This window comes from Myotis nattereri (genome assembly GCF_964212035.1).
Source record: "Myotis nattereri genome assembly, chromosome: 3".
NCBI classification, from domain to species: Eukaryota; Metazoa; Chordata; class Mammalia; order Chiroptera; family Vespertilionidae; genus Myotis; species Myotis nattereri.
The window spans coordinates 145310720-145335590 of record NC_138077.1 but is presented as its reverse complement, the minus strand read 5'-3'; the positions used below and the strand labels follow the sequence as shown (position 1 = coordinate 145335590).

At 35.4% G+C, this 24871-nt stretch overlaps 2 protein-coding genes across 2 annotated transcripts in view; both read left to right on the top strand.

Moving 5' to 3' along the window:
* MTF2 (metal response element binding transcription factor 2) overlaps nt 1-22493 on the top strand; it is a 73514-nt gene extending 51021 nt beyond the window's left edge. The window contains exons 8-15 of the mRNA XM_081087752.1: nt 663-731; nt 2046-2169; nt 12014-12081; nt 14008-14178; nt 17929-18034; nt 18163-18215; nt 18328-18432; nt 20085-22493. Of these exons, the coding sequence (XP_080943878.1) occupies nt 663-731; nt 2046-2169; nt 12014-12081; nt 14008-14178; nt 17929-18034; nt 18163-18215; nt 18328-18432; nt 20085-20442 (1054 nt within the window). The 3' untranslated portion in view covers nt 20443-22493. The remainder of the gene's footprint in view (nt 1-662; nt 732-2045; nt 2170-12013; nt 12082-14007; nt 14179-17928; nt 18035-18162; nt 18216-18327; nt 18433-20084) is intronic.
* On the top strand, nt 2475-5464 carry LOC308516915 (large ribosomal subunit protein eL34-like; the record flags this gene model as incomplete). Its single annotated transcript, XM_081087986.1, has 3 exons — nt 2475-2516; nt 3363-4605; nt 5322-5464. 2 exons carry the CDS (start codon nt 2475-2477, stop codon nt 3723-3725), a joined length of 405 nt encoding a protein of 134 aa, XP_080944112.1. The 3' UTR covers nt 3726-4605; nt 5322-5464.
* Nucleotides 22494-24871: the final 2378 nt, after the last annotated feature.

Here is a 24871-nt window from a genome sequence, read left to right as displayed (position 1 = left end):
TTATGCTTTTGGATATTATTCCAAAAGGCTTACAAGTATTTGATTAGTGATTACATTTGCTTCTATTGCCCCACAATGTTCTAAACCAGGGGTGGGCAAACTTTTTGACTCGAGGGCCACAATGGGTTCTTAAACTGGACCGGAGGGCCGGAACAAAAGCATGGATGGAGTGTTTGTGTGAACTAATATAAATTCAAAGTAAATATCATTACATAAAAGGGTACGGTCTTTTTTTTTTTTTTTTTTTTTTTTTTAGTTTTATTCATTTCAAACGGGCCGGATCCATCCGGCGGGCCATAGTTTGCCCAAGGCTGTTCTAAACTCTTCTCATTGGTATCTTCCTTTAAAGAACCTCAAAGAGATCCTGTGACAGAACATTGGAAAAGGACAAAGAACCTTGATACACACAATTTATACCTTAGACCTAAGAATTTCTAAAAGTAGACTTAATGTGCTTTCTGGATTAGGAGAATGTAGAATATAAGAGAGAACTCTAGGAAGACAAATTAAAGATAGAACACTAAACTTGGCATAAAGTCTGGTTTTAAATATTGGCTTATGCCATTAATTTATGCCATCTTTCTGAGCTTAGGAAGGTCAACATGTCTCTCTGATGTATACCTTTGATTACACAATAATTACAACTTTTCCTTTTAACTTAGGTTTTATACATTTATTTGCTCTGTCTGCAGTTCTGGACCTGAATACCTCAAACGTCTACCATTACAGTGGTAAGTGAGGACATTTCTGTTAAGGAACAAAAGAGAGCCATATTCTTAAACCTATAAGATAAAACTGTAGATATATTTACTTGGTTTAAGTAAAAATTTGGTCATCTTTACGTATAGCTTTATTTATTTTCTGTTGTTTATAGAAAACCTGGTGTCATCTTTACCAAGGATTAGCTAATTATATTGAAAAAGTTATATAGCCATTCATTTTCTAATGACTTCTTAAAATACCCTTTATATCTTCAAAACTCTTATCTTTCTAGTTCTTTTGGGCCTTCAGAATAGCATATAGTAGAAGAAAGTTTTTATTACAAATATGCCAATTTCTGCTTCTGAGTAGCAATTCTTGGGCATTGGAAGTATAATGAATTTGGGAGATTTAATGATAAAATATTTATACGGTAGTTCCCCATTATTCATGGGAAATATGCCCAAGACTCCAAGTGAATACCTGAAACTTTGGATAGAACCAGACCTTGTTATATACTATGGTTTTTGTTATACATACATAAGTACACTTTACAGCTTCTCTTTGGAAAATTGCCGTCATCACTACTCTTGAGCTTTGTGTTCATTATTGAGTAAAATAAGGGTCACTTGCACACAAGCACTGAGATACTGTCACAATCCATCTAATAACCAGGATAGCTACTAAGTGACTAATGGGCAGGGCAGTTCAGCCTGGATCCACCGAACAAAAAGGATGACTCACACCCCAAGGGGGACAGAGTGGGATGGCACAAGATGTTGTTATGCTACTCAGAACAGCGCACAGTTTGAAACTTAGAAATTGTTTATTTCTGGAATTTTCCATTTCATACTGTTGAGCTGCAGTTGACTGCAGGTAACTTTAAAAGCAAAACTGACACTTAGGAGTACTATGTAGTAAGTACTTAGACATTTTTATTAAATGTTTTGCATAATTTAGGAAAAGATAACACTTGTGAATCAGACAAAGTCTAATAAAGTATGATCTATACAGTAGCTTATATATAGTAGTAAAAACAAAATTTTTTTATTGTAAGGTGTTTTTTGAAATCAGATTCTTTTTTAATGCATTTTAAGAAATTATTCAAATATTTTTTAGTTTATAGTTAGTTTAGGATAAGTAAATGTTTAGTTAATGCTTTCCAATTATTTTCAATGTAATGATTTATTACATTATGAATATGACTTAGGATATTGACCCTCTGTTCACTTAAGTATTTTACATTGGATTTTTAAAATTACTGGTGTTATAAAAAATTGTGTGATTTCTTAACAATAACCAAAAACATTGTTTTTTTTGTATATTTTGATTACTTTGGATTCCAGGGTAGATATAGCACACTTATGCCTTTACAACCTAAGTGTTATTCACAAGAAGAAATACTTTGATTCTGAACTTGAGCTTATGACGTACATTAATGAAAACTGGGATAGATTGCACCCTGGAGAGGTAAGTGGCTTTAGAGCAGACTTCATTAGCTACTTGATGTCTTTTTCTGTTTTTGTTAAAAGCAACTAAGACATATCTATAAGCCACCCATCTAATGTAGAATTTTATTTTTAATTCAGGGAGAAATAATTCCTGTAAGGATATCAAGACCAGCCCTCTCATCCTCCTGTTTGTTGCCTGATGAGTAGGGGAAAATATGTAGGAGGAGGAGGAAGTAAATTTCTTTAATCTTTCATATTCTGAAGTGAGAATCATTGTAGTTAAAGATAGAAGGGAAGGAGAAATCATTATTGGTTACCTTACTTATGGTTCCTCCTCCTCCTATGTTTTCCATCAACTTTAGAGATGTAACTAACACTCTTCTTTACAAATTTCTTGTTGGTACTTGCTTGTAAATCTTTGACTTCTGGGAATGTTAGGACCCATTAATAGTGTTAAAAGAATGAGTTAGAGCAGGGGTCCTCAAACTACGGTCCGCGGGCCACATGCAAATACAAATATTGTATTTGTTCCCGTTTTGTTTTTTTACTTCAAAATAAGATATGTGCAGTGTGCATAGGAATTTGTTCATAGTTTTTTTTTTAAATTATAGTCCGGCCCTCCAATGGTCTGAGGGACAGTGAACTGTCCCCCTGTTTAAAAAGTTTGAGGACCCCTGAGTTAGAGTGAAGCTACCTGAGTTGGAGATTTTCTCCCTCATTCAGACATCTCATTCTGCTTTTCATTTGCAAAATATAACCACTCATGCTGGATATACAAAGGATTTTTTTAAAGCAATATAAAAGTTAATGCACATACATTGAAGAAGATTTTGAAACCAAAGAATAGCACAAAGAAGAAAGTAACTAGAATAACTTTAGTAGTTATCTGGTATTTAGCATTTAGTTATTGAAATATGGATATTAAGTACTCCTGGGTTAAATAAAAATTGTTTTATAATATGTGGAATGAGATGAATGAATTTTAGTCACACATCACATTTTGAGGTAAAAATTGAGTAAACTGATTTGAAATTTAGGGAAGAATTCTTATATTTGAAGCCTTTAGACATGTGGCAGTTTATAAGGTTCATATCAAATAGGACCTTAAGGGTTTTGTTATTATATTGGGGGTTTTGTGGGGCATCCAAGAGAGCGTAGTGCACATTTATTTAAAAGTTAGTTGGTGGGCTCTTCCGGGGACAGTGATTTCAGGCATTCACCACGGTTCTGCATTTGACATACCGTTGGAGGCTGTCCTACAGTACAGCCTCTAACAAAACTAGGCTGTCCCGAATCCCTGGTAATAGAATTGTTTTCCTTTATACCAAGAAGCTTGGGAAAGCAACAAAATCTGCATGCGGTCTGAGCCCAGGCCGACATAGAGGCGTTTGTGCTGTGAGAACTAAAGTTCTAATGAGGTTGTCTAAAACGAAAAAACATGTCAGCAGGGCCTATGGTGGATCCATGTGTGCTAAATGTGTCCGTGACAGGATTAAGTGTGCTTTCCTTATTGAGGAGCAGAAAATCATTGTGAAAGTGTTGAAGGCACAAGCACAGAGTCAGAAAACTAAATAAATTTTAAAAATGAAGCTTTTTTTGGGTAATAAAGACAATTAAAAGGCAAAAAAAAAGTTGTTGGTAGATCAGTGTCATAAAATAAAACACTTGCAGAATACTTAAATTTTAAATCTAAGGATATTAAAATCAACTGAACTAAGATGTCTTGATTGTTAAAAATTGAAATATATAAATAAGTTTAGTTAAGAGTTTGTTAAATGCTTATTTTTCTGAAGTTTAAGAGAAAGGTGATTTGTAAATTTGATAAATTTTAATAAACTGATTAGTATAAAAGAAAAAAGTATGTGTATGGTGCTAGTAACTCTAGTGTTCTTTATTTTGATTAATCCTCACCTGAGGATATTTTTCCCATTAATTTTTGGAGAGAGTGGAAGGTAGTTGGGGGGAAGGGCTGGGGGAAGAGAGAGAAGTGCACTCCAGCCGGGGACTAGATTGAACCTGCAACCCAGGTACATGCCCATGACCAGGAATTAAACCCAAGACCTTTCAGTGCACGGCTGACACTCTGACCACTGAAGGACACTGGCCGGGGCTATAGTGTCCTTAATAGTCATCTTAATATCTTATGTTCTAATACATTTATTTAAAATGTTTTTATTCTGTTTCAATATTGGAAGCACTTAGATTTTACCTCTCTCCCCTCAAAGAAATGCTTTTATTCTAGCCTTGTTTCTTCAACAGTTTATATGCAGATACATCTGATTTCCTGTTAGTACATTTCATGTTTTTTATGTGATTAAATACTGCAGTAGTTACTTCATGTAGAGCTCAGGGGTGGGAAACGTTTTGCTGCCAAGAGCCATTTGGATATTTATAACATCATTTACGGGGCATACAAAATTATCAGCTTAAAAATTAGCCTGCTTAGCCGAAACCGGTTTGGCTCAGTGGATAGAGCGTCGGCCTGCGGACTGAAGGGTCCCAGTTTCGATTCCAGTCAAGGGCATGTACCTTGGTTGCGGGCACATCCCCAGTGGGAGATGTGCAGGAGGCGGCTGATCGATGTTTCTCTCCCATCGATGTTTCTGACTCTCTATCTCTCTCCCTTCCTCTCTGTAAAAAATCATTAAATATATTTAAAAAAATTTAGCCTTCTTTATTTGGTCAAACATTTAATTAACTTACTGCTAATGCCTTGGCACGGCCAGACCAAATGATTTCATGGGCCTTATACGGCCCTTAGGCTGGATGTTCCCTATCCCCGATGTAAACAGGGGCATACATATACAAATTCAAGTTTTATTTATTTTAAATGCTATATTTTTTGTTAAAATAATATTTACATTGTAGGTAAGAGATTGAAAGTAGAAAACAATAAAAACAATTAGTCTATTTTTTAAAAATGAGTTCAGTTAATGAATTTCAGGTACTTAGTTCTTTTTTTTTTAATATATATTTTATTGATTTTTTATAGAGAGGAAGGAAGAGGGACAGAAAATTAGAAACTTCAATGAGAGAGAAACATCAATCAGCTGCCTCCTGCACACCCCCTACCGGGGATGTGCCTGCAACCAAGGTACATGCCCCTGACCGGAATCGAACCCGGGACCCTTCAGTCTGCAAGCAGATCCTCTGTCTACTGAGCCAAACTAGTTAGGGCAGGTACTTAGTTCTAGTTGAACTTCTGATACATATCAGAAGAAATTTATTTCAGCAATAGATACATATTTTCATTTTCTGTAGTTTATGAGATAATGTCTTAGAAATAAGAAATTTCAATTTTTTATTTGACATAGAAAAAAAATTTATTTAAAAATTAAGGAAAACTTGATTACAATCAAATAAAAACTTTACAACAAAAATTTTACTTTTCTGAGGAGCATTTTTTTGAGCCATCAAATTATCAGAACAAAAGACTTCTGAATCATTTCTTATTGCTCTTTTTCTACATTAAAAAATTGTTCAGAGTTCTTAGATTAGTCATATGTCCTCAGTCTGGTTATGTACAAATGGAGCTTCAGGTTAATTTTCTACATCTATCCTATATAATAAAAGCCTAATATGCTAAGTGTCTGGTTGTCCAGCTGTCCGTTCAACCAATCAAAGCATAATATGCTAATGATATGCTAAGGCTGCTCAACCACTTGATATGACGTGCACTGACCACCAGGGGGCAGATGCTCAACACAGGAGTTGCCGCCTGGTGGTCAGTGTGCTCCCACAGGGGAGCGCCACTCGGCCAGAAGCCAGGCTCACGGCTAGCGAGCACAGCAGTGGTGGTGGGAGCCTCTCACGCCTCTGCGGCAGTGCTAAGGATGTCCAATTGACGGCTTAGTCCCACGGCCCCCAGAGCCTGCCTTCCCCGGCTGCCGGCACTGGCTTCCCTCTGGCACCTGGGACCCGGGCTTCCCTTCGGCTGCCTGCAGGCATCCAGAATCTAGGCTGCCCAGAAGGGAGCAGGCCTAAGCTGTCAGTCAGACATCCCCCAAGGACCCCCAGACTGTGAGACCGTGCAGGCCGGGCTGAGGAACCCCCTCCAAGTGCACAAATTTTGTGCACTGGGCCTCTAGTCTATAATATTAAAAGCGTAATATGCTAATTAGACTGGATGTCCTTCTGTTTGACCTTCCGGACTAAACCGGGGCTGCAAGGGAAGCCCGGGTCCCAGGTGCCAGAGGGAAGCCGGTGCTGGCAGCCAGGGGAAGGAAGGCCTACTCTTGCATGAATTCTGTGCGTCAGGCCTTCTAGTATATATATATAAAAGCCTAAGCGACCGGCCAGCCTTCTGAACAGTAGCTATGACATGCACTGACCACCAGGGGCCAGATGCTCAATGCAGGAGCGGAAACCACAGGTATGGTAACATGGATCAGACTGATGAATCTCAGAGGGGTGTGGGGAGGGAGGAAGGGAGGGTGGGAAGAGATTAACCAAAGATCTAATATGCATACTAGAGGCCTGGTGCATGGATTCATGCACTGGGGGGATCCTTAGGCCTGGCCTGCGCCCTCTCTCAATCCTGGACCCCTCGGGGGATGTTGGTGAGCCGGTTTCAGCCCAATCCCTGCAGGCCAGGCCAAGGGACCCCATTGGTGCGACGAATTCATGCACCAGGCCTCTAGTCTTTATATAATAAGAAGACCATAAAATTTATGCCAATTGGTAATATATAGTCAGTGATTTTAATTTAGTTTACTTTTAAATGTATATGATAGTAGAAACAAAGAATACAAGCAATGGATTATTTCAGATTATTAAAATAGTAAATCTTTAGTTTAACTAAAATTGAATTGCAAATTGAATTTTGTCACTAATTCAAATTTAAGTTACAAAAAATTTCTTTTTATATTTGTGTTCAAAATGTTATAAAATAGCATTAACAACATGAGAAATATTGTATGCTGAGTATATTATTGGTTAATTGAGTACCTTGGGGTACCCGAGGGTCATTTTGAACATCAATTCTTATTATACAGACTATAGATTATATGACATAGACACTTACTCTAGAAATTTCTCCTCAAAAATGACACAAAGGAGAGAAGTAGTTACGATTTTATTCTTCAAATGTGGAGTTTTCTCCCTTATTCCAAGTAAAAAAGAAAAATCTTGTAATGATTTGGAAAGTTGAGATTTTTATGGCATTTTGTTTAGGTATATATAATGGACACCTAGTCATAGGGAAACACTTACTCTCATGTTTAACACTAGGGGCCCAGTGCACGAATTCTTGCACCTTGAAAGGAACTGTGGGCCACAAGGCTGCGGTGGGCTCATCCTCCACACCCCTCCACAGCCCCTCCCGCTGTGGCCCCCAGTTTCCTGTTTGCTGGCAGCCCCGCTCCTGCCAGTAGCCCTGCTCCCGCTGCCACTGCTCCCACATGACGGCATCAGCCCCACTTGCACCTGCTGATGGCACGGAGCGATTGGGGCCGGTGCCAGCAGCTGGCGCGAGAGGCGGCTGCCAGCCCCGATTGCCCCTCAGGAGCAGGGGGAGGTGGAGAATCCCTCAGAGGCAATTGGGCCTGGCAGCCGCTGCTCGCCCCCTCTGACTTATATTTGAGGGATATAAGGGGAAAAGCATAGATAAAACTCACTGCTGCTGATGGTGCCGAGCAATCTGGGCTGGCGCTGGGCGCTAGGCTCCAGCAGCGAGTGCAAGCAGCAGCTCCGGTGCTGGCAGCAGGTGCGAGGGACAGTGGCGTGCGGAGGCAAAGAATTTTCAGTAACCACCAGAGGCTTGCCCCCATGACAGCAACCAGCGCTCCACCTTGGTCTGGCAACCCCGCTCACCATCCGCCATGGCCAATGCCCTCCATGTTCTGCGCTCTGCCACATGCTGCTGACGCCTGCCATGTTCTGTGCGCGCCCCCTGGTGGTCAGCGCATGTCATAGTGACCGGTTGTTCGGTTGTTACACCTTTTGGTCTATTTGCATATTAGGGTTTTATACATATAGATTGCCAAGCTAAATTATAACATATGATGACTCTGGCTAAAGTAAATGGTAATTTCTATGTCGTTTGAGAAGCCTAATAAATAATTATTTACATTTCTAGTTAGTTGAACAATTTTATATTGAATCAGTGGTGTCTGTTTAGTATTTTGTGCTTTTTTTAATTTGGTATAAAGTAGTACTGTGAACTTTTTTTTTAAATTGATTTTAGAGAGAGAAAAGGAGAGAGAAACATTGATGTGATAGCAAAACATCAATTGGCTGCCTCCGGCATGTGCCCCTACCAGTTATCAAACCTGGGACCTGGGTCTGTTCCTGGCTGGGAATTGAACCCGCCACCACCTTTTGATGCACAGAAGATGCTCTAACCAAGCCAAATAGGTCAGGGCCCGTGACCTCTTTTAATAACAAAAAGAAGTTTCAAAATCATTAAATGTCTTTCATAGTGAAAGGCAAATTTAACATTTATGTAGCATATCTATTTTTTCAGTTGGTTATTTTTAGGATTGCTGTGAAGAGAAGATGAAACTTTTAGAACATATAGAACATATAATTTGATATGTTTTATTATGTAAATTTTTTTATATCTTTGAAAAGTAGTGACTTAATGATTTCATTGAGTATAGCTATTTGAGAATCTGTTTTGGAATGTTTTCTTTGGATTAGTAAAAATGTGTAATATACTATTTAAGACCCCAAATAAAGGTTGCTTAAGGTTTTTATTTAGAATGATGTATCACTGTTGTAGCAGATTTCTTTTGGGAGTTAAAATGAGATATCAGTACTTTCTAGAATCTGCCTCTTATCATTTGTCTTTGATTCCTAATGTGATTTGAAGTCCTAGTTCTGAAAGGACTACCCACTTTTCTGTTTACTGTGGTCTTAACAATGTGTAGAGTGCTATCTCACTTTTGAGGGATATAAGGGGAAAAGCATAGATAAAACTCAAGTGAAATACTATGGCAGAAATGATGTTTTGGCTAATGGAAAATGTGGTATGATAGAGCAGGTATAATAAGAAATCTAGTTAACAAAAACACATGGGGCCTTGAGTGTTATATATTAGCATGTAGTATGTAAGTCTGTGGACAAATTAAGCTGTTTGTCATGCTTAAGCCTATGTGGCAGGGAATTCAACATGAATAATTGAATGGTGGAAAGAGTTGTAGCTATACATAATATCGTTTATGTTGTACAGAAATATACAACCCTGTTTTCAAAACAGAATGGGATCCCTTGACCTCATTATGCAAATTGAAATACAGTCCTATGCAGTTATAGTCCAAGAGTGCTGACGGAACTTAAAAGATAAAATTTCTGAGAGCTATAGAGTATAAGTATTAAAAGAAGATGAGACTTCATTGTGATTTTAAAAAAGAAAAAAGGAGTGGATTTGAGAAATTAGAAAGTCAGTTGTTTGTCAGCCAAATTGGAGAGCAGATTTTTCAAGTGCATGGTTTAAGAAGCAGTGGGGAAATAACACTGATTTATTAGAATAAATCCTGTTAAATACTCTGGATTCTTTTTTGTTATAGTTAGCAAAACTGGTATGGGCATGGTGTACCGTAGTACAACTCAATTTCATATTAGACAATGAAATGTGAACTAGTTAAAGTAAAAATTAAATGGATTTGTAACTAATCAAATGATAGTAACAAAAGCAAAGTCTTGGGGAAAAAATACATATTTTTAATGATTTTAGAGAGAGAAAGGGAAAGAGAGGGAGGGAGACAGAAAAACTTCGATTTGTTGTTCCACTTAATTGTGCATTCATTGGTTGCTTCCTGAATGTGTCCTTACCAGAGATCGTACCCGCAACTTGGCATATGAGGATGACGCTCTAACCAACTGAACAACCTGGCCAGGGCCTTGGCTTGGAAATACTCTTAAAGGAGAGTTTATTCTTGAGGGTGTGCCTTTGTCTCTACCCTCAATATAACAGAATCAAGAGAAAAAATAATTTTGAACACTGAGCTGCAAACAAAATCAGATTAACAATAGTTATAAAGTTAGGCTTTTAGGTTTAAATACACAAACAGTACAGAAGAAGCAGGTATAACAGGGAATACTTGACTTGATAGAAGTTCATCTGATCAGATTTTAAGTATTTTTAAAATACATTTTTATTGATTTCAGAGAAAAAGGGAAGAGGGAAAGAGAGATAGAAACATCAATGAGAGAGAATCATTGATTAGCTGCCTCCTGCACGCCCCCTACTGGGGATTGAGCCCGCAACCTAGGCATGTGCTCTTGACCGGAATCAAACCTGGGACCCTTCAGTCCATAGGCTGATGCTCTAGCCATTGGGCCACACCAGTTAGGGCATCTGATCAGATTTTAGAGTTAGAGTAGGGACATGGGTGGGAATGAGGAAGAGGATGGAATTAGTTAGCCAAAGCTTAATATGAAATAATCATGTGATGTTACTGGTAAAAACTTGAACCTAATCTTATACTTAGACATGATAGCTGCTGTCACATATTTGAAGATCTATCTTGTAAAAGAGAGAATAGAAGAGTTCCTAGAAGGAAAGTTTCATACACTCATGGAATGGGCTGTCTCAGTAGGTGACTCATCAGTGGTAATAGTAAGGTTGAATGACTCTCAGTACTATAAAAAGATTGCAGTATATTGATAGAAGCTTGAATTACATGGACATCTAGGTTCTCTTTCAAGCTTTAAAGTTTGATTCTGTTATTTTTACTTTAATAGAATTTTTTTTATCGTTGGACACCACAGATTACAATAGGAGAAAGTGATAGAGTGATATGGAGGAATGAGCACAAAACTGCTTCCCTCCCCTTTTAGCATCTAACACATTGCACAGAATTGGCTCTCAATGAATAGTGAGTGGACTTACTGTTACTTGGGTTCAGGTTCTAGCTCTCTCACTAACCAGCCATGTGAATTTGAGCAGTTCATTTAATCTTTATATCTGTTAAGTAATTAAGAGTTGGAGTAGATGACTTTATGTCTCTTCTACCTCCAGCCTTCTATGTGTCAGATTTGCTTGCTCTTTTTATTTGAAGCAGTTCTGAGATTTAGGAGTTTTACCTGGTAAAGAAGATAATTTGCAAATAAAAAAAATTAAAAAAGATAATTTGCAGAATTCTGAAAGTCAGCTGTGATGTTTTGGAAACCTTTATTTTTTTTTAAGGCTTTGTGACTTTAATTGAGGGTGGTACTTTTATGATTCAGAATTTTTCTGCTGTTTTAACTTTGAAGATGATACAGAAATGACTACAGGAAGCCCTTTTGAAACAAAATAGAATATTTTCTAGAATTTAATATTTAGATTTTTAAATGATTTGAGATCATAAAAATTACTGAGGCAATTTGGATTTTAGGGCTGGTTAAAGTCTATAATTGTTATAAAAATAATGTCCTTAAATTTCACAGTTTTTAAAGTTATAGAAATGATCAGTTTACTAATGTTAAAAGTATTGGGAGATAAAATGGTATGTTTCTCATTTTTTATACTCCTCCCTATTCATATCTAATTAATACCTATTAGAAGTTTTTATGGTTGATATTAAAGCAAATTCAAATATATTTTCCCACAGGTAATAAATTTAAAATAAATTTAATAATAACTAATATAATCCCACTTTTGTGATGTTACACAGTTCATAGTTCTTTCAGACATATCATTTAATCTGCAATTACTAGTAATTAGTGCAGGATTTATATTTTCATTTGTATAGGTAAGAAAATAAGCCTTTAAAGGTTAAGCAGCCTTAAATCAAGAGCAGCTTGTCATTAAGACCTGGAATTAGATCTTCTATCAGTCACTACCCTTTTCTTCTGCATTATATTGCCTCTATCTAGCACCTGTATATTACTAATTGATTAAATTATACTACGTTAAATTGTTTCTTGATACTTCACAGCTGGCAGACACACCAAAATCTGAAAGATATGAGCATGTTCTGGAGGCATTAAATGATTACAAGACCATGTAAGTTGATTTATTTTATGTTTCCCTATGAGGGAGACATTTATTCAGTCTAAGGAATAATGGCATTGTTTAAGAATTGTGGGATTTGTGTATAGAACTAGTACATACAGTTTAAAAATTTCTAATGTCCTATTCTCTCTTAGTTAGAGTAGTACATTGATTCTCAAGGATTGGAGAAGGGAAGAGCAATCCTATAGGAATGGGGAATGGGAGGTGGCATATGAGTATCTCAGGGGAATTTGGCCTGGTCAATTTGTGCAACAAGTAATGATTTGTTTTTATAATGCAATCTACCTAAAGTAAAATAAAATCTTGTTAGCTGGTGGGAATTTGCATAAGGTAGGGGAATATATTGTAGAGAATGTGGGTTTTTAAATGAGGGTCTTTTATGGTATTGAGATTAGTTATTGCCTCAGTTATAGAAAAGTAGTATCAGTGGTCTAATTGATTTCAGAGAGAGAGATGAAGCATCAATGATGAGAGAGAATTATTGATCAGCTGCCTCCTGCACACCGTGTCCTGGGGATGGAGCCACAACCTGAGCATGTGCCCTGACCGGGAATCAAACCATGACCTCCTGGTTCATAGGTCAATGCTCAACCACTGAGCCATGCTAGTCGGGCAGCGGCCTAAGTTTTTTATAATTAAGTGATATTGTTTGATATTTTTTATCTAATCTTTCCTTTTTAAAAAACCCAGCATATCTATATTTCTTTAAAATATTTTCAAAATACATAGAAATAATTTTTTAAATGTTTATGCCAACTCCAACTATTGAATTACATTATAAAATTTTTATAACAAGTTTGCTGTTTTTATACTTGATAGCATTTCCTCATTTTCAAAAAATGTTATAATTACTAGTAGCTAGATCTTTAGGCCAGCTCAAAAAGCCACAAAGTCCATGAGCAGTTATTGTTTTGGTAAAAATACTTTATGGGACAGGGAATTCTGTAATCCAGTTTAGGGTGCCAGAAATACATGTGTTCCTATTATAACAGAAATGGGAGCTTCTCTTTTTCAATCCTACATGAAAGTGGAAGAATAGTCCAAGCATTTGGTAGTGGTTCTTGTTGCTAGGCAGGCAGAGCTAAGATAGATTGGGGTGTTTTGGACTAAGGACCTTAAAGGCTCTTACTTGTGAGAGCATATTATTCAGAGACCCAAGCCCACACTGAAATAACATTTCTCTGCTCCAGATTATTTCTAGTTTCAGATCTGACACACACGCTATTCTTTGTATTTTCTGAGACTGTCTTTAGCAATGCTGTTACCTACTACTTCCTGACCAGAGTGTCTCGCAGATATACTCTCACGTGAAATTTTTCTTGTCCCACACCTTTTTTTGAGATATTTTTTAACAGATGACACTAAAATATAGAAAAACATACTAGACCAGCCGTGGGCAAACTACGGCCCGCGGGCTGGATCCGGCCCGTTTGAAATGAATAAAACTATTGAAATAAAAGACCGTACCCTTTTATGTAATGATATTTACTTTGAATTTATATTAGTTCACACAAACACTCCATCCATGCTTTTGTTCCGGCCCTCCGGTCCAGTTTAAGAACCCATTGTGGCCCTCAAGTCAAAAAGTTTGCCCACCCCTGTACTAGACTAAGAAGACACCACTCTATACTCTGCTTTCCTCTAAAAAGTTAGATGCCATATTTCAAAAAGAAAGGTGGACATGTGCACATCTCTCATCCTTCGGATGCTATCCTCCCTCCCTCCCAGTTTTTCCATCATAACCTGTGGACTGGCTCTGGGGCAGATAAGAATCAAAGAAAGCAAGGGAAAAGGTAGTTTTTGTAGTATTGGGTGGAGTTTCATGTATGAAGACTTTATATCTGAAAGTTGAGTTAGGGTCTGCCATGTATATGTGTTCAGTTTTTAAATCTTTAGTTAATTTTTTTAAAAATTTAGGTTTATGTCTGGGAAAGAAATAAAGAAGAAGAAGCATTTGTTTGGGTTGCGAATTCGTGTTCCTCCTGTGCCACCAAATGTGGCTTTCAAAGCAGAGAAAGAACCTGAAGGAACATCCCATGAATTTAAAATTAAAGGCAGAAAGGCATCCAAACCTATGTCTGATTCAAGGTAAAAGTTGATCTGTGGCTTAGTTTTTTCTCTTTAGCTTATTTGTAACTAAAAATGTGTGTTGTTTAGTCTCATTAGTATATTTGAAAGTACAAGTGGTAGTTACCCTGATTTGTTTTACTGTGTATATTTTTTGCTTAGATAAGGTACAAAGAGTTTATACTAGATGTTTATTCATTTATTTCAGATCTTAGGTTTTCCAGGAATAAGCACTATTGACTTGGTTAGCAAACAGTTGAAGTGCTGGCCTGTTTTTTTATTTTTTATTTTTCATTTATTCATTAATTCCATTTAGCATCTTACTAAGTGTGGGGATATAACAACAAACAGGACAGACTTCCTTTCTGCCCTGATGGGGTTTACATTATGGTGAGGAAGAAATGTGATAAAAGTAAAATAATTACAGATCCTGCTAGTGCCATTTAGGAAATAACACACAGATTTAGACTGTACTGGAATGGATTGGGTCTACTTAAGCAGGAGGTTTAAGGAAGGCCTATTTTAAGTTGAAACTTAAAGAATAAAAATGACCTAATAATTTGAAGAACAAAGGGATGAATACTCCAGGTAGAAATAACAAGTGTGAAAACTGTGAGGCATGTTGTAGGAACTCCCAGAAGGATTTTGGGGTAAGAATGAGGGGTAGAGAGTAGCTTCAAAATGTTGAGAAGGTTGAGTAGGGCATGATCATATAGAATCTTGTAGGTTTCATAAGGACTTTGGGTTTTCTATGAATAATGGGGAACTATTTAAAGATGTAAGTAGATTAGACTATCTTTTGAAAGTACCTCTTTGGATGCTGTTTGGAGAATGGATAGGTATAGAGGTAAGAATAGAAGCAAGAGAAAAATGAAATTAAGACTCTTGAAGTTGTCTGGGTAAGAGATAGATGATGCCTGCTTGTATAGTGAACAGTCTAATGGAGAGAGAAAATAGATTCAGGAGAACTACTGGAAGAATTTATTGGCTATGTGAATGAATTAAATTTATGAAAGAAGGGGAGGAATGAAGTTTAACAAATGCCCAGATTTCTGGCTTGAGCAACTGGTGAGTGGTGCTATCTGTTTCCAAGATCTGAAAGAACAGAATTTGGCAAGGTGAATGAAGCATTCTTCTGTTTCATACTCATTGATCTTGAGATAACTAAGTTATGGAGATGATGTTAGATATAGGCAATTGGGTGCTCAAGAGAGGTCAGGGCACATAATAAAAGTTTGGAAGCCATGAGAATGAATGAAATTATCTAGGGAGCAAGAGGAGAGAAGAGAATGTGGCCCAGAACAATGCTCTGATACTATTTAGAGATTTGGGAAGAGGTGAAATAAATGAAGAACACAAAAAGGGATGATCAGTGAAATAGGAAATCAGAAAAGTTTAGTGTCACGAAAACCAAAGAAGGGTACTGTCTCAAGAAAGATGAATGCATTAAATAGTATTGAGTGTTTTTAAGAGCTGGGTTAAGATGAGAGAAAAATGTTTGTTGGATAAGATAGCATTCTTTTATTAGTGACCTTGACAAAACCAATTTTTTTTTGAGAGGTAAAGATAGAAGTCAAATTGAAGTGTGTTAAAATGTGATTGAATCTGGCACTGTCCAATTGACATGTCAAAACTGGGGTTTTTCTGCAAATAAGAAACATAAGGAGATTCAAAGTAATGATGATGATAATAATAACAAAGGAAATAATCTTTAAGAATTCTGAATGAAAAGGGAGAAAGTGGAAAGGGTATGTGTCCTCAACTCTTAGAAGTAGTTTTACTGTGAAGGGAAATAGATAATGGAATGGAAGCTGAAGAGGAGGGAGTAATCAAGTGATGGTTTTTTAATAGATAGAAGATAATTGGAACCTGTTTTCGTGTGCTAGTAGGAATGATCCAGTGGAGAAGAGATTGGTATAGGAGATAGGGGAGGTAATTAAAGATATTGTAAAGTCTTTGAGAAGCCAAAAGGAAAGGGATTTTAGAGCCCAAATGTGGGAGTAGCCTTTGGTAGGAGAACTTAACGTCTTTCTGTTGAAATGGAGTGAAAAAAGACAAGTTAGGTACAGATGCTGGTTTTATTGTAGATTTGCCATTTGGAAGATGACTAAAGTTATTGACAGATAGCTTCTATTTTCTCAGTGAAGTAATGAGGCAAAGATAGTTGAGAGAGACATTTAAGGAGCAAATAAAAGTATGAGGTAGTCATTTTGGAGAGTGAGAAAAAGTAATTCCAGAGGGTTGGCAGTGCTTCATATCTATTTGAGTTTGAAATAAAGTAGATGCTACTACAGGGTTGTTGTTGTTTTTGTTGTGTGTTTTTTTTTGAAGGAAAGAATACTATCACTTACAAATTTTATTATTAATCCTTTGCTAGTAATTGCCCATATGATGAATTAGAAAAAGGTTTGCACAAACTTTCTCATTCCTATTATGATTTTGATAGTACACTCTATCTGTGGTAGCTATCAGATTTTCATTTGATGCTACTTGGTAATGGTTCACCGTTCTTTAAAGGCATTTTTAGTTACTTCTGGGCCCTACGTATGAAGTGTGGTCCTTTTAATGTGAGAGTACTTTCCTTAGTCAGGGGTCGGTCCTTAAGAAATGTTCTGTTGATTATCTTCAAAAAAGAAAGTGTGTACCCTATCCATCTTAGCCTTGAGACTTTTGATTGCAGTTATGTTCCTCTAGCTTCCTTACTTGTACTTTCACCTTTATTCTCCAATCTTAATTTGGTGTCTGGAGAGGTATGCTTTCCTACTTTACTCCATTCACCTCTTTCCATCTGTATCTATAGTATTGTTCATTTTTTTGTTGTTGTTTTTAATTGAATTTTCCTGGATAACTTTCTTATAACACTTAACCCATTTAATAAGCTTACTTGTATGTACATTTGTCACTTTGTAACATCTCGGTATTCCTATTATGTAATATCCCATTTATATGGTAGATAATGTTGAATAAGTGAAATAGATGTTTTGTATATTGATAGTTGCCCTTTTCTTCTTCCCTTATATTAATTAGAGGTGTCCTTAACTATTGCTTTTTTCCTTGCTATTTGCCTTTATGTCTCAAAAATGGTTTTCTAGATCTTTATAATTTTGCCCTTTGAATGACTCACTCACTTTACCCTCTCCCACCGTGGGCTTCATTCTCTTTCTGATTATTATCATTCAAGAATGAATATGTATATATAAAATTTAGGTATATACATCTAAAGGTAACCTCTATTTATAATTAGTATATTTTAACATAGTTACTTCCTGGCTCTGTGGGTTTAACTACTGAATTCCTAATTACTTTTAGTAATAAATCCTTGAAACATCCCCCAGGAACCCACCTACTAGTAACAACCTAACCTATATAATGGAACTTTCAGGAATTTTGAACTTTTCCATTTGAAATAGCTGTCTGTTTCTTCATTTAAAAAAATTTTTTTAGGTGGTATATATTTTTCACAAGCGTATTAAAGAGAACTTTCTTAAACCTTTCATATGTGAATATCTCTTAAGTCAATAAATACTTATTTAAATTAGAATGTATTATTTGTGCATTTGACCAAACTTATAGGTTCAACTTATATTTATTTTGTTTTTGTATTATCATTAATATAAAAATAAAATAAGCATAACCTACAAAAAAAAAAATAAGCATAACCTAATTATTACATAGAGATATGACAGTGTATATTGGCCATTGTTTTTGTTGTTGTTGTTGTTATTGTTCTCTTTATGCAGAGATTAAATACATAATGATTTTATTTTTCAGGGAAGTAAGCAATGGCATAGAAAAAAAAGGAAAGAAAAAATCTGTAGGTCGTCCACCTGGTCCATATACAAGAAAAATGATTCAGAAAACTGCTGAGCCGTCTTTGGTAAGAGAATAATATGTTTGTATATGTTCTCAGAGAGGAAAGGTGCTTGAAATGACTGAGAAACTAGTATCTTTTCAGCTTACTTTAGAATCATGCTTTTTAAATACATATATTTTTGTATTTTCCAGGATAAGGAATCAATTTCAGAAAATCCTACCTTGGATTTACCTTGTTCTATAGGGTAAATAGAAAGTTATTTTCTCCTATCCTAAGAACTTTCTTTTGGGGGGGGAATTAGTATTTCTATTGTTATGTAATATAGTCGTTTTACCATTTAAATTCTTTTGTCTCAGGAGAACTGAGGGATCTGCACATTCATCTAATACCTCAGATGTGGAATTCACGGGTGCTTCCAGTGCAAAAGAAACTACCTCGTCTAGCATTGCCAGGCATTATGGGTAGATATTTTATGTTCTTATTCTTTGTTAATTTTCTTGTAGTCTCTTTTTCTTTGTGAAGTGATGATTAACGACATATTTTCCAATTGAAAGTGATACAAGTATGTTTTTCACCTTTTGAGAAGCAACCAATATGTCGATGCTTTAGGTTGTTAATATTCATTTGAATAATTTTGCTTTTTAGAGCACATTCAAATTTTTTAGAAAATTTGCTGTGTGCACTGAGAAAAGAGGCACACAAATGTTTATAGTCTGTGCTCTTTTCTGTGAGACTTTTTTATGTTTTTCTTTTAAAATATTTTTTTAATATATTTTTATTGACTTTTTTTTTTTTTTTTTTTGAAGAGAGAAAGGAAGGGAGAAGGAAAGAGAGAAGCATTGATTCGCTGCCTCTTACAGGCCCCCTACTGAGGATAGAGCCTGAAACATAAGTTCTTTTGTTAGTAAAAGTATTTTTAAACTCAGGATTTTTATAAATAGCAGATTTCTTTAATGTTTTGCATAACCTAAACTCTTCAGAAGAAAAACTTCCATAAAGTATGACTCGTCAGTTATGAAAAGTTTTGTTTACTTGGGGTCAGAGTTTCGAGCTTCCAAGTTTTATACTTCTCTTTGTTTAATTTTTGTTCACAATTAAAAAACTTGTGTAAATTATATAATATTCTAAGTATTTGAAGGCTTAAAATGTAACATTTTTAAATGAATCATGAACAATTAGGTAACCTATTTTTTTGCCTCTTATCATTGTGCTAAGCTTTTTACATATATTATCTTCTTTAATTCTTAAAACAGTCTTTTGAGTTGTAGTTCCTGTTATTTCCATTTTACAGATAAGGAAACTGAGACTTGGAGGGTTTTAAGTAACAAGTCCAAGATAGCATGTTTAGCAAGTATAGCAGAGCTGGTATGTTAACTGTAGTGTGATTATAAAGTCTTTGAATTTAGCAGTTGTACCCTATTCTCCCTTTGTTATAAGTTCATAAAATCATTAAATTTCTGAGCAGAAAAGGACCTCAAAGATGATCTAGTTCAACTCCTTCACTTAATCTTTTCTCTTAAGAGAACACAGAAGATAAGGGATTTGAATTTGGCCAATATCACAAGAGCTGTACTCAGGATTGCCTGACTTCTAGTTTATGCTTATTCCAGTTCTTTTCCTTACTTTACTAGGCTTAGAACTGGTAATAAGACACCCTTTATTCTAGTTTTACCATCTGTTTAAGCACATGGGACAGTGTCTTGTACATATTGTATATTTGCTGCATTGAAAGAATGAACTGGCTTTCTGGGGGATGGGGGGTGTTAATGTTAAGAGTGTTGACAAAACCTGACTTACTAATAGGTCCTCTTGGTAAGAATTTGACTCGGCCTGGTAATCCAAAAATTTCCTTTGATTCTTTTAAGCTTAATAGATCATAGTTAAGGAAGAAAAGCTCTTCAAAGGTCAGCCCCAAGAAGGTGATGGAATCTAATGCAGGCGAGTGATAATCCATTTATATAGCATTTATTGTTTTGGTTTGGCTAATTTTATGTCACCAGGATATATAACTATAACAGAGTGATAGGAAAAAATAATCAGAGAAAACATATTGTATGGGCAGAGGATACTTTATAAACATAGTGGATAATTATGGTCTTTTTTTCTTCCATAGTTTATCTGACTCCAGAAAAAGAACTCGTACAGGAAGATCTTGGCCCGCTGCGATCCCTCATTTACGGAGGCGGAGGGGTCGTCTTCCAAGAAGGGCACTCCAGACTCAGAACTCAGAAATTGTAAAAGACGATGAAGGCAAAGAGGATTACCAATTTGATGAACTCAACACCGAGATTTTGAATAACTTAGCAGATCAGGAGTTACAACTCACTCATCTAAAAAACTCCATTACCAGTTATTTTGGTGCTGCAGGTAGAATAGCATGTGGTGAAAAATACCGAGTGTTGGCTCGTCGGGTGACACTTGATGGAAAGGTGCAGTATCTGGTGGAATGGGAAGGAGCAACTGCATCCTGACTGTAGGACTGAACATTATGTTCACTGCACTCTCATTTTCTATAGGTACAGTTCAAAGCCCTAAAGGAGTCTGGCTTTTACTATCTTTCTTAAAAAAAATGTCAAAAAATTTCACAAAAGAAGATGATACTAGCCTTAATGTGTATCTGTCAATGTTATGGATATTGTCATAAAAAGATATCTTTTAAAAATCAAACAGAGACTTAATTTTTTAAATCTTAAGATTTGTAGAATGTTTCTAGGATAGGATATTAAAAATGATTCAAACCCATGCATGGTGTTAGATAATTTTTCTAATTATTCCATTGAGTCAGTTTTTGTGATGAGTTGTTATCAGAGCAAACAGATCCTGTAGTTAGATAGCACAAGTATTTGAAAAAATTGTCTGTTTTGTTACCAAAATGTTGGAAAAAATTTATTTCAATATCTTTTAGATTTCATAAAGTGCAGTGTATATAATGCCTACTAAAAGACTGTAAAATACTGAAATTTTCTTTCAAGCAAAGTGTAAAAATATATATTGAGCCTGTAAATTGCTCTGTGACTAGACTTCATTGTCGTCTTAATATATTCTTTGCATGTACATATATATATACACACACGCAGTTGTGTATGTATATGTGTGTGATTATGTGACCTATGCAATACAAATTATGGGAATGGGCAGCTTTGGAGTATATATCCCATAATTCTTATTTCAGGAATAGTTGCAGTATTTACACAGCAGCATTTCTTCTCAGGCTTTTATTGGGTGCTGTTGCTTGCTATGTATGAAGAGAAATGTGTCAAACAAGTTTAGTGTGCTCTGAAGAAGGGTGTGGACAACATTGTTCATGGGCTTTTAGAATGCTTTTCTCTTTCAGTCCTTGTAACTCAGCTGTTCAGTACCTAAAACAAATTCAAATAATATGAACATTATCTCCTACTAGAAGTAACATTTTCAACTTTTCACGGCACATTTTGATTGTAAATGTCTCTCAGTTTTAACAGTAAGTCTATAGGAGTCCTGTGAAGATTCCTGAAATGTTCGTAGTAACTGTTAGTCATGTTGAATAAGTGTAGTATGAACAAAGTATTTTATTGCACAGGGTTAACAAACAGTATGTTGCCTACCACGGCTAGTGCTGTTTTTTTACAACATTACCTCTTGTTTTTATAAAATGTACCAAGATTTTAATTGATAATTTTATTTTACATGTAAAAAGAAACAATTTCTTTTATCACCAGTGTTAGAGTTGTCTTCTGTTTGTTTTTGTTTCGTTTGTTTGTTCTTTTTTAGCCAAAGAGTAAACAGAAGAATATTCTTATTTTGGTGGCTATTCATTTTATTCTTAAAAGTGATTGGTGGATTTTAGCCTAAAAATTGGGGAATTTGCTGCCAAAATGAAAAATATGTAAAGCGTAGTGATCACGGAGCGGTAAAAATGTGGGTTAGTACTTATTTATTCCATTGATTGATTATTTGACTGTTTATAATGAAAGTTGCTTTATTTCTTTAAACATCTTCAAAAGATGACCTTTTCTTGTCATACTATAGCCAAAAGAAGCAGAGAACATTGTTGTCCTGCATTTGGTTCCTGGTTGGCCAGGTATAAATGAGCTTTACAAAAGTGTGAATTAAAACTGTCATTTCTGTTTACCTCCACCAAAACTTGATTTCCCCCTAGCTATTAATTTAAAGTTGCCTTTCCTGCACTGCAATATTTTGAATAACACACAGAGTTTGTGTTGATTTTGAATGTTTGTTTATATCTAGGGGTAATGGAAAATGTAAATCCCGTGTAACCTTACTCACTCCACCTGTATCATATTATTTCATTTTCCCCAAAGTCCTTTAATTCTAACTGAACACCAGCAGTATTTTTAGAAACTCTTTGGCATACTTGGAAGATGATTTATTAAGCTGAACTGTCTTTAGACGTAATTATTGTGAATGTCTGTTTTATTTTATCATGGTGATTCACATGGCGCTGATGTTCAGTTTGTATTTTTGGAATTGCTTTACGTAGAATTAAAACAGACCAACATTAAATGTGTGTATTTTTTAAATAGCTAATGAGTTTTGCTTCTGTATTTGCTTAAAAATACACACTGGTGCAATAGATGACTACTTTTATTTAGCTCAGGGAGCTAAGGGTTTTCTAATTCCATTGTAAATATGTATGTTCACTTGAATCAATCTTTATAAAACTTCGCTTTCATTTTTCTCTTGCCCCCAAATAATAATTATTATTGCATGCTCATCTTAAACGATCCTTAAAAACTTACCTGTTAAGCCAGTTTGTATTCTTTATACTTGAAAGATAGTATACCTCCCTCTCTCTACCCTGTCCCCCAAATTAAAAAAAAAAAATTCAGACTTTCAACTATGTTTTTTTCTTACTTACAAAGAAGGTGTCAGGGTTCATATAAAAGGATTTTTTGTTTTTTTCCTAGAAAGCTTTGTCCCTACCTAGGCTACAGAAAGAAAAGATGTACAATATATCATATATATTATCAATAATATATTGATATATCAATAATAATATCATACTCATTTAATTCTTTTGTTTTAAACAAATACATTTTTATAAATACCCTTGTAATAAATAGTAAATATGGATTCTTAGGCTTTTAGGTGATCAAACAAAATCACAACATGAGCTATCAGTTATTTTAGAAATTCTAATGGGGTGATGAAGTCAGTTCTTGCTAGGTATATTTTATTACTAAATGTTCAATGGAAGTGTGAATCATCACGGATATGTGAGTTGATGGGGGTACCTCTCCTTTTTTATTTTGCAAGGTATGTCGAACTAGGCGTGTTTGGTTTCTATTGTGTATACAGAAGATTTCTATTATGTGTTGGGGACTATAATTCTGGTTTTTTGGGGGCTACTTGATTTTCTGCTACGTACTAATAAGTTTTTATTGGAACATAATCTGACTTGCATTGTTATAGCAGATTGTTTTATAATGTGGTTCTAGAGGTTTTTGAGGATGTGATGGCAAAGGAAGATATGTGTGCAACTTTGGGAAATAGAAAAGAAGCCTTCTTTTATGGGGATGTTTTCCTCTTTAATGATATTTGAGTATCTCTATGAATACACACTCCCCAAAATCTCCTTTTGTTTCTTCTGTGGCAGTTAATCAATCATGTGCTTTCCTCAGGCAAATAAAAACTTGACAGTTAAATGTAAAGTGAGACTTTCATCTGATCATGGATTCTTTTCTAATTAATAGTAGTTAAGAAACCAGATGTCTGACTGAGCAATTTGGAGATTGGCGAAGCTGTGAAAGCAATCTGGCTCTCTGAATAACCAATAGATAGGAGCAAGTACAGCATAATATTTATCTTAATATCAAAGTGTCTTGGAGAAATAACTAGATCAATATATTTTGCTGACTTTATATTTGAAATTAGAATAAGACTGCAAATGAACTGGCTCACTTTTTTCTCTCTCCCTCCCCCTCCCTTTTATCCAACAAAATCCCTCTTTGCTTGCTCCCCTTGGAGATGATGAGTATTGAAGCTGGATGTTTAGTAACAACTCCTCACTTTAAAGCATCTTCAAGGAGTGTCATATCTCACTCAGAAAAATTTTCTATTGGGTTTAAGCCAGCAAACAAATGAGCAAAACCTCAAAAAATGATAAAATGTACATATTGGATAAAACAAAAATATATGTTGTCATTATCATTAGTCTAATTTCTGTTCCTTTAGTATTCAATCCTTTTTTTCTTTTTTAACTCTATAACATGCTTTCCCAATGAGTATAACATAGTCCCTAAAATGGCACAAATTGGTTCATGGGGTTCGGGGAGGGGGGCAAGAAAATCTTAGTAAATGGTTTGTGACCCTCCAAAGTTTAACTTTACCCAACAAAAATGTTATTCCTTAATATTTAATTACCTTCGTGTTTGTGGGGTCTTTTAATTAGAAAGCCTTTTTTTTAATGTCTTCCTGGATCATTGGTCAACCAGAATGGCCAAGGATTTATCTGGCCCAATTAGGAAACATGAGTTTGGTTTGAGTTTAATGTAAGTACGGTATTCATAGAGAAAGTATACTAATATTTATTATGGACAAAATAAAAGATAAGGCAAGTAGATTCCCTAAAGTAAATTAGATTTAAAAGCAGTAGAAGAAATGGTAAATTTTAGAGCACCCTAAAAAAAACATAGTATACGTTGGGCCTGTATTGTCCTGGATGCATGGTTTATTTATTTTTTAAATAATTTTTCATGTTTTAATTATAATTGACATACAAAATTATATTAGTTTCAGGCTAGTGATTAGGCATTTATATAACTTATGAAGTGATCAATGATAAATCTAGTACCCATCTGACACCATACATAATTATTATAATATTACTGATTATATTCCCTGTTCTATATTTTACATCCCCATGACTTTTCTTATAACTACCAATTTGTAATTCTTAAT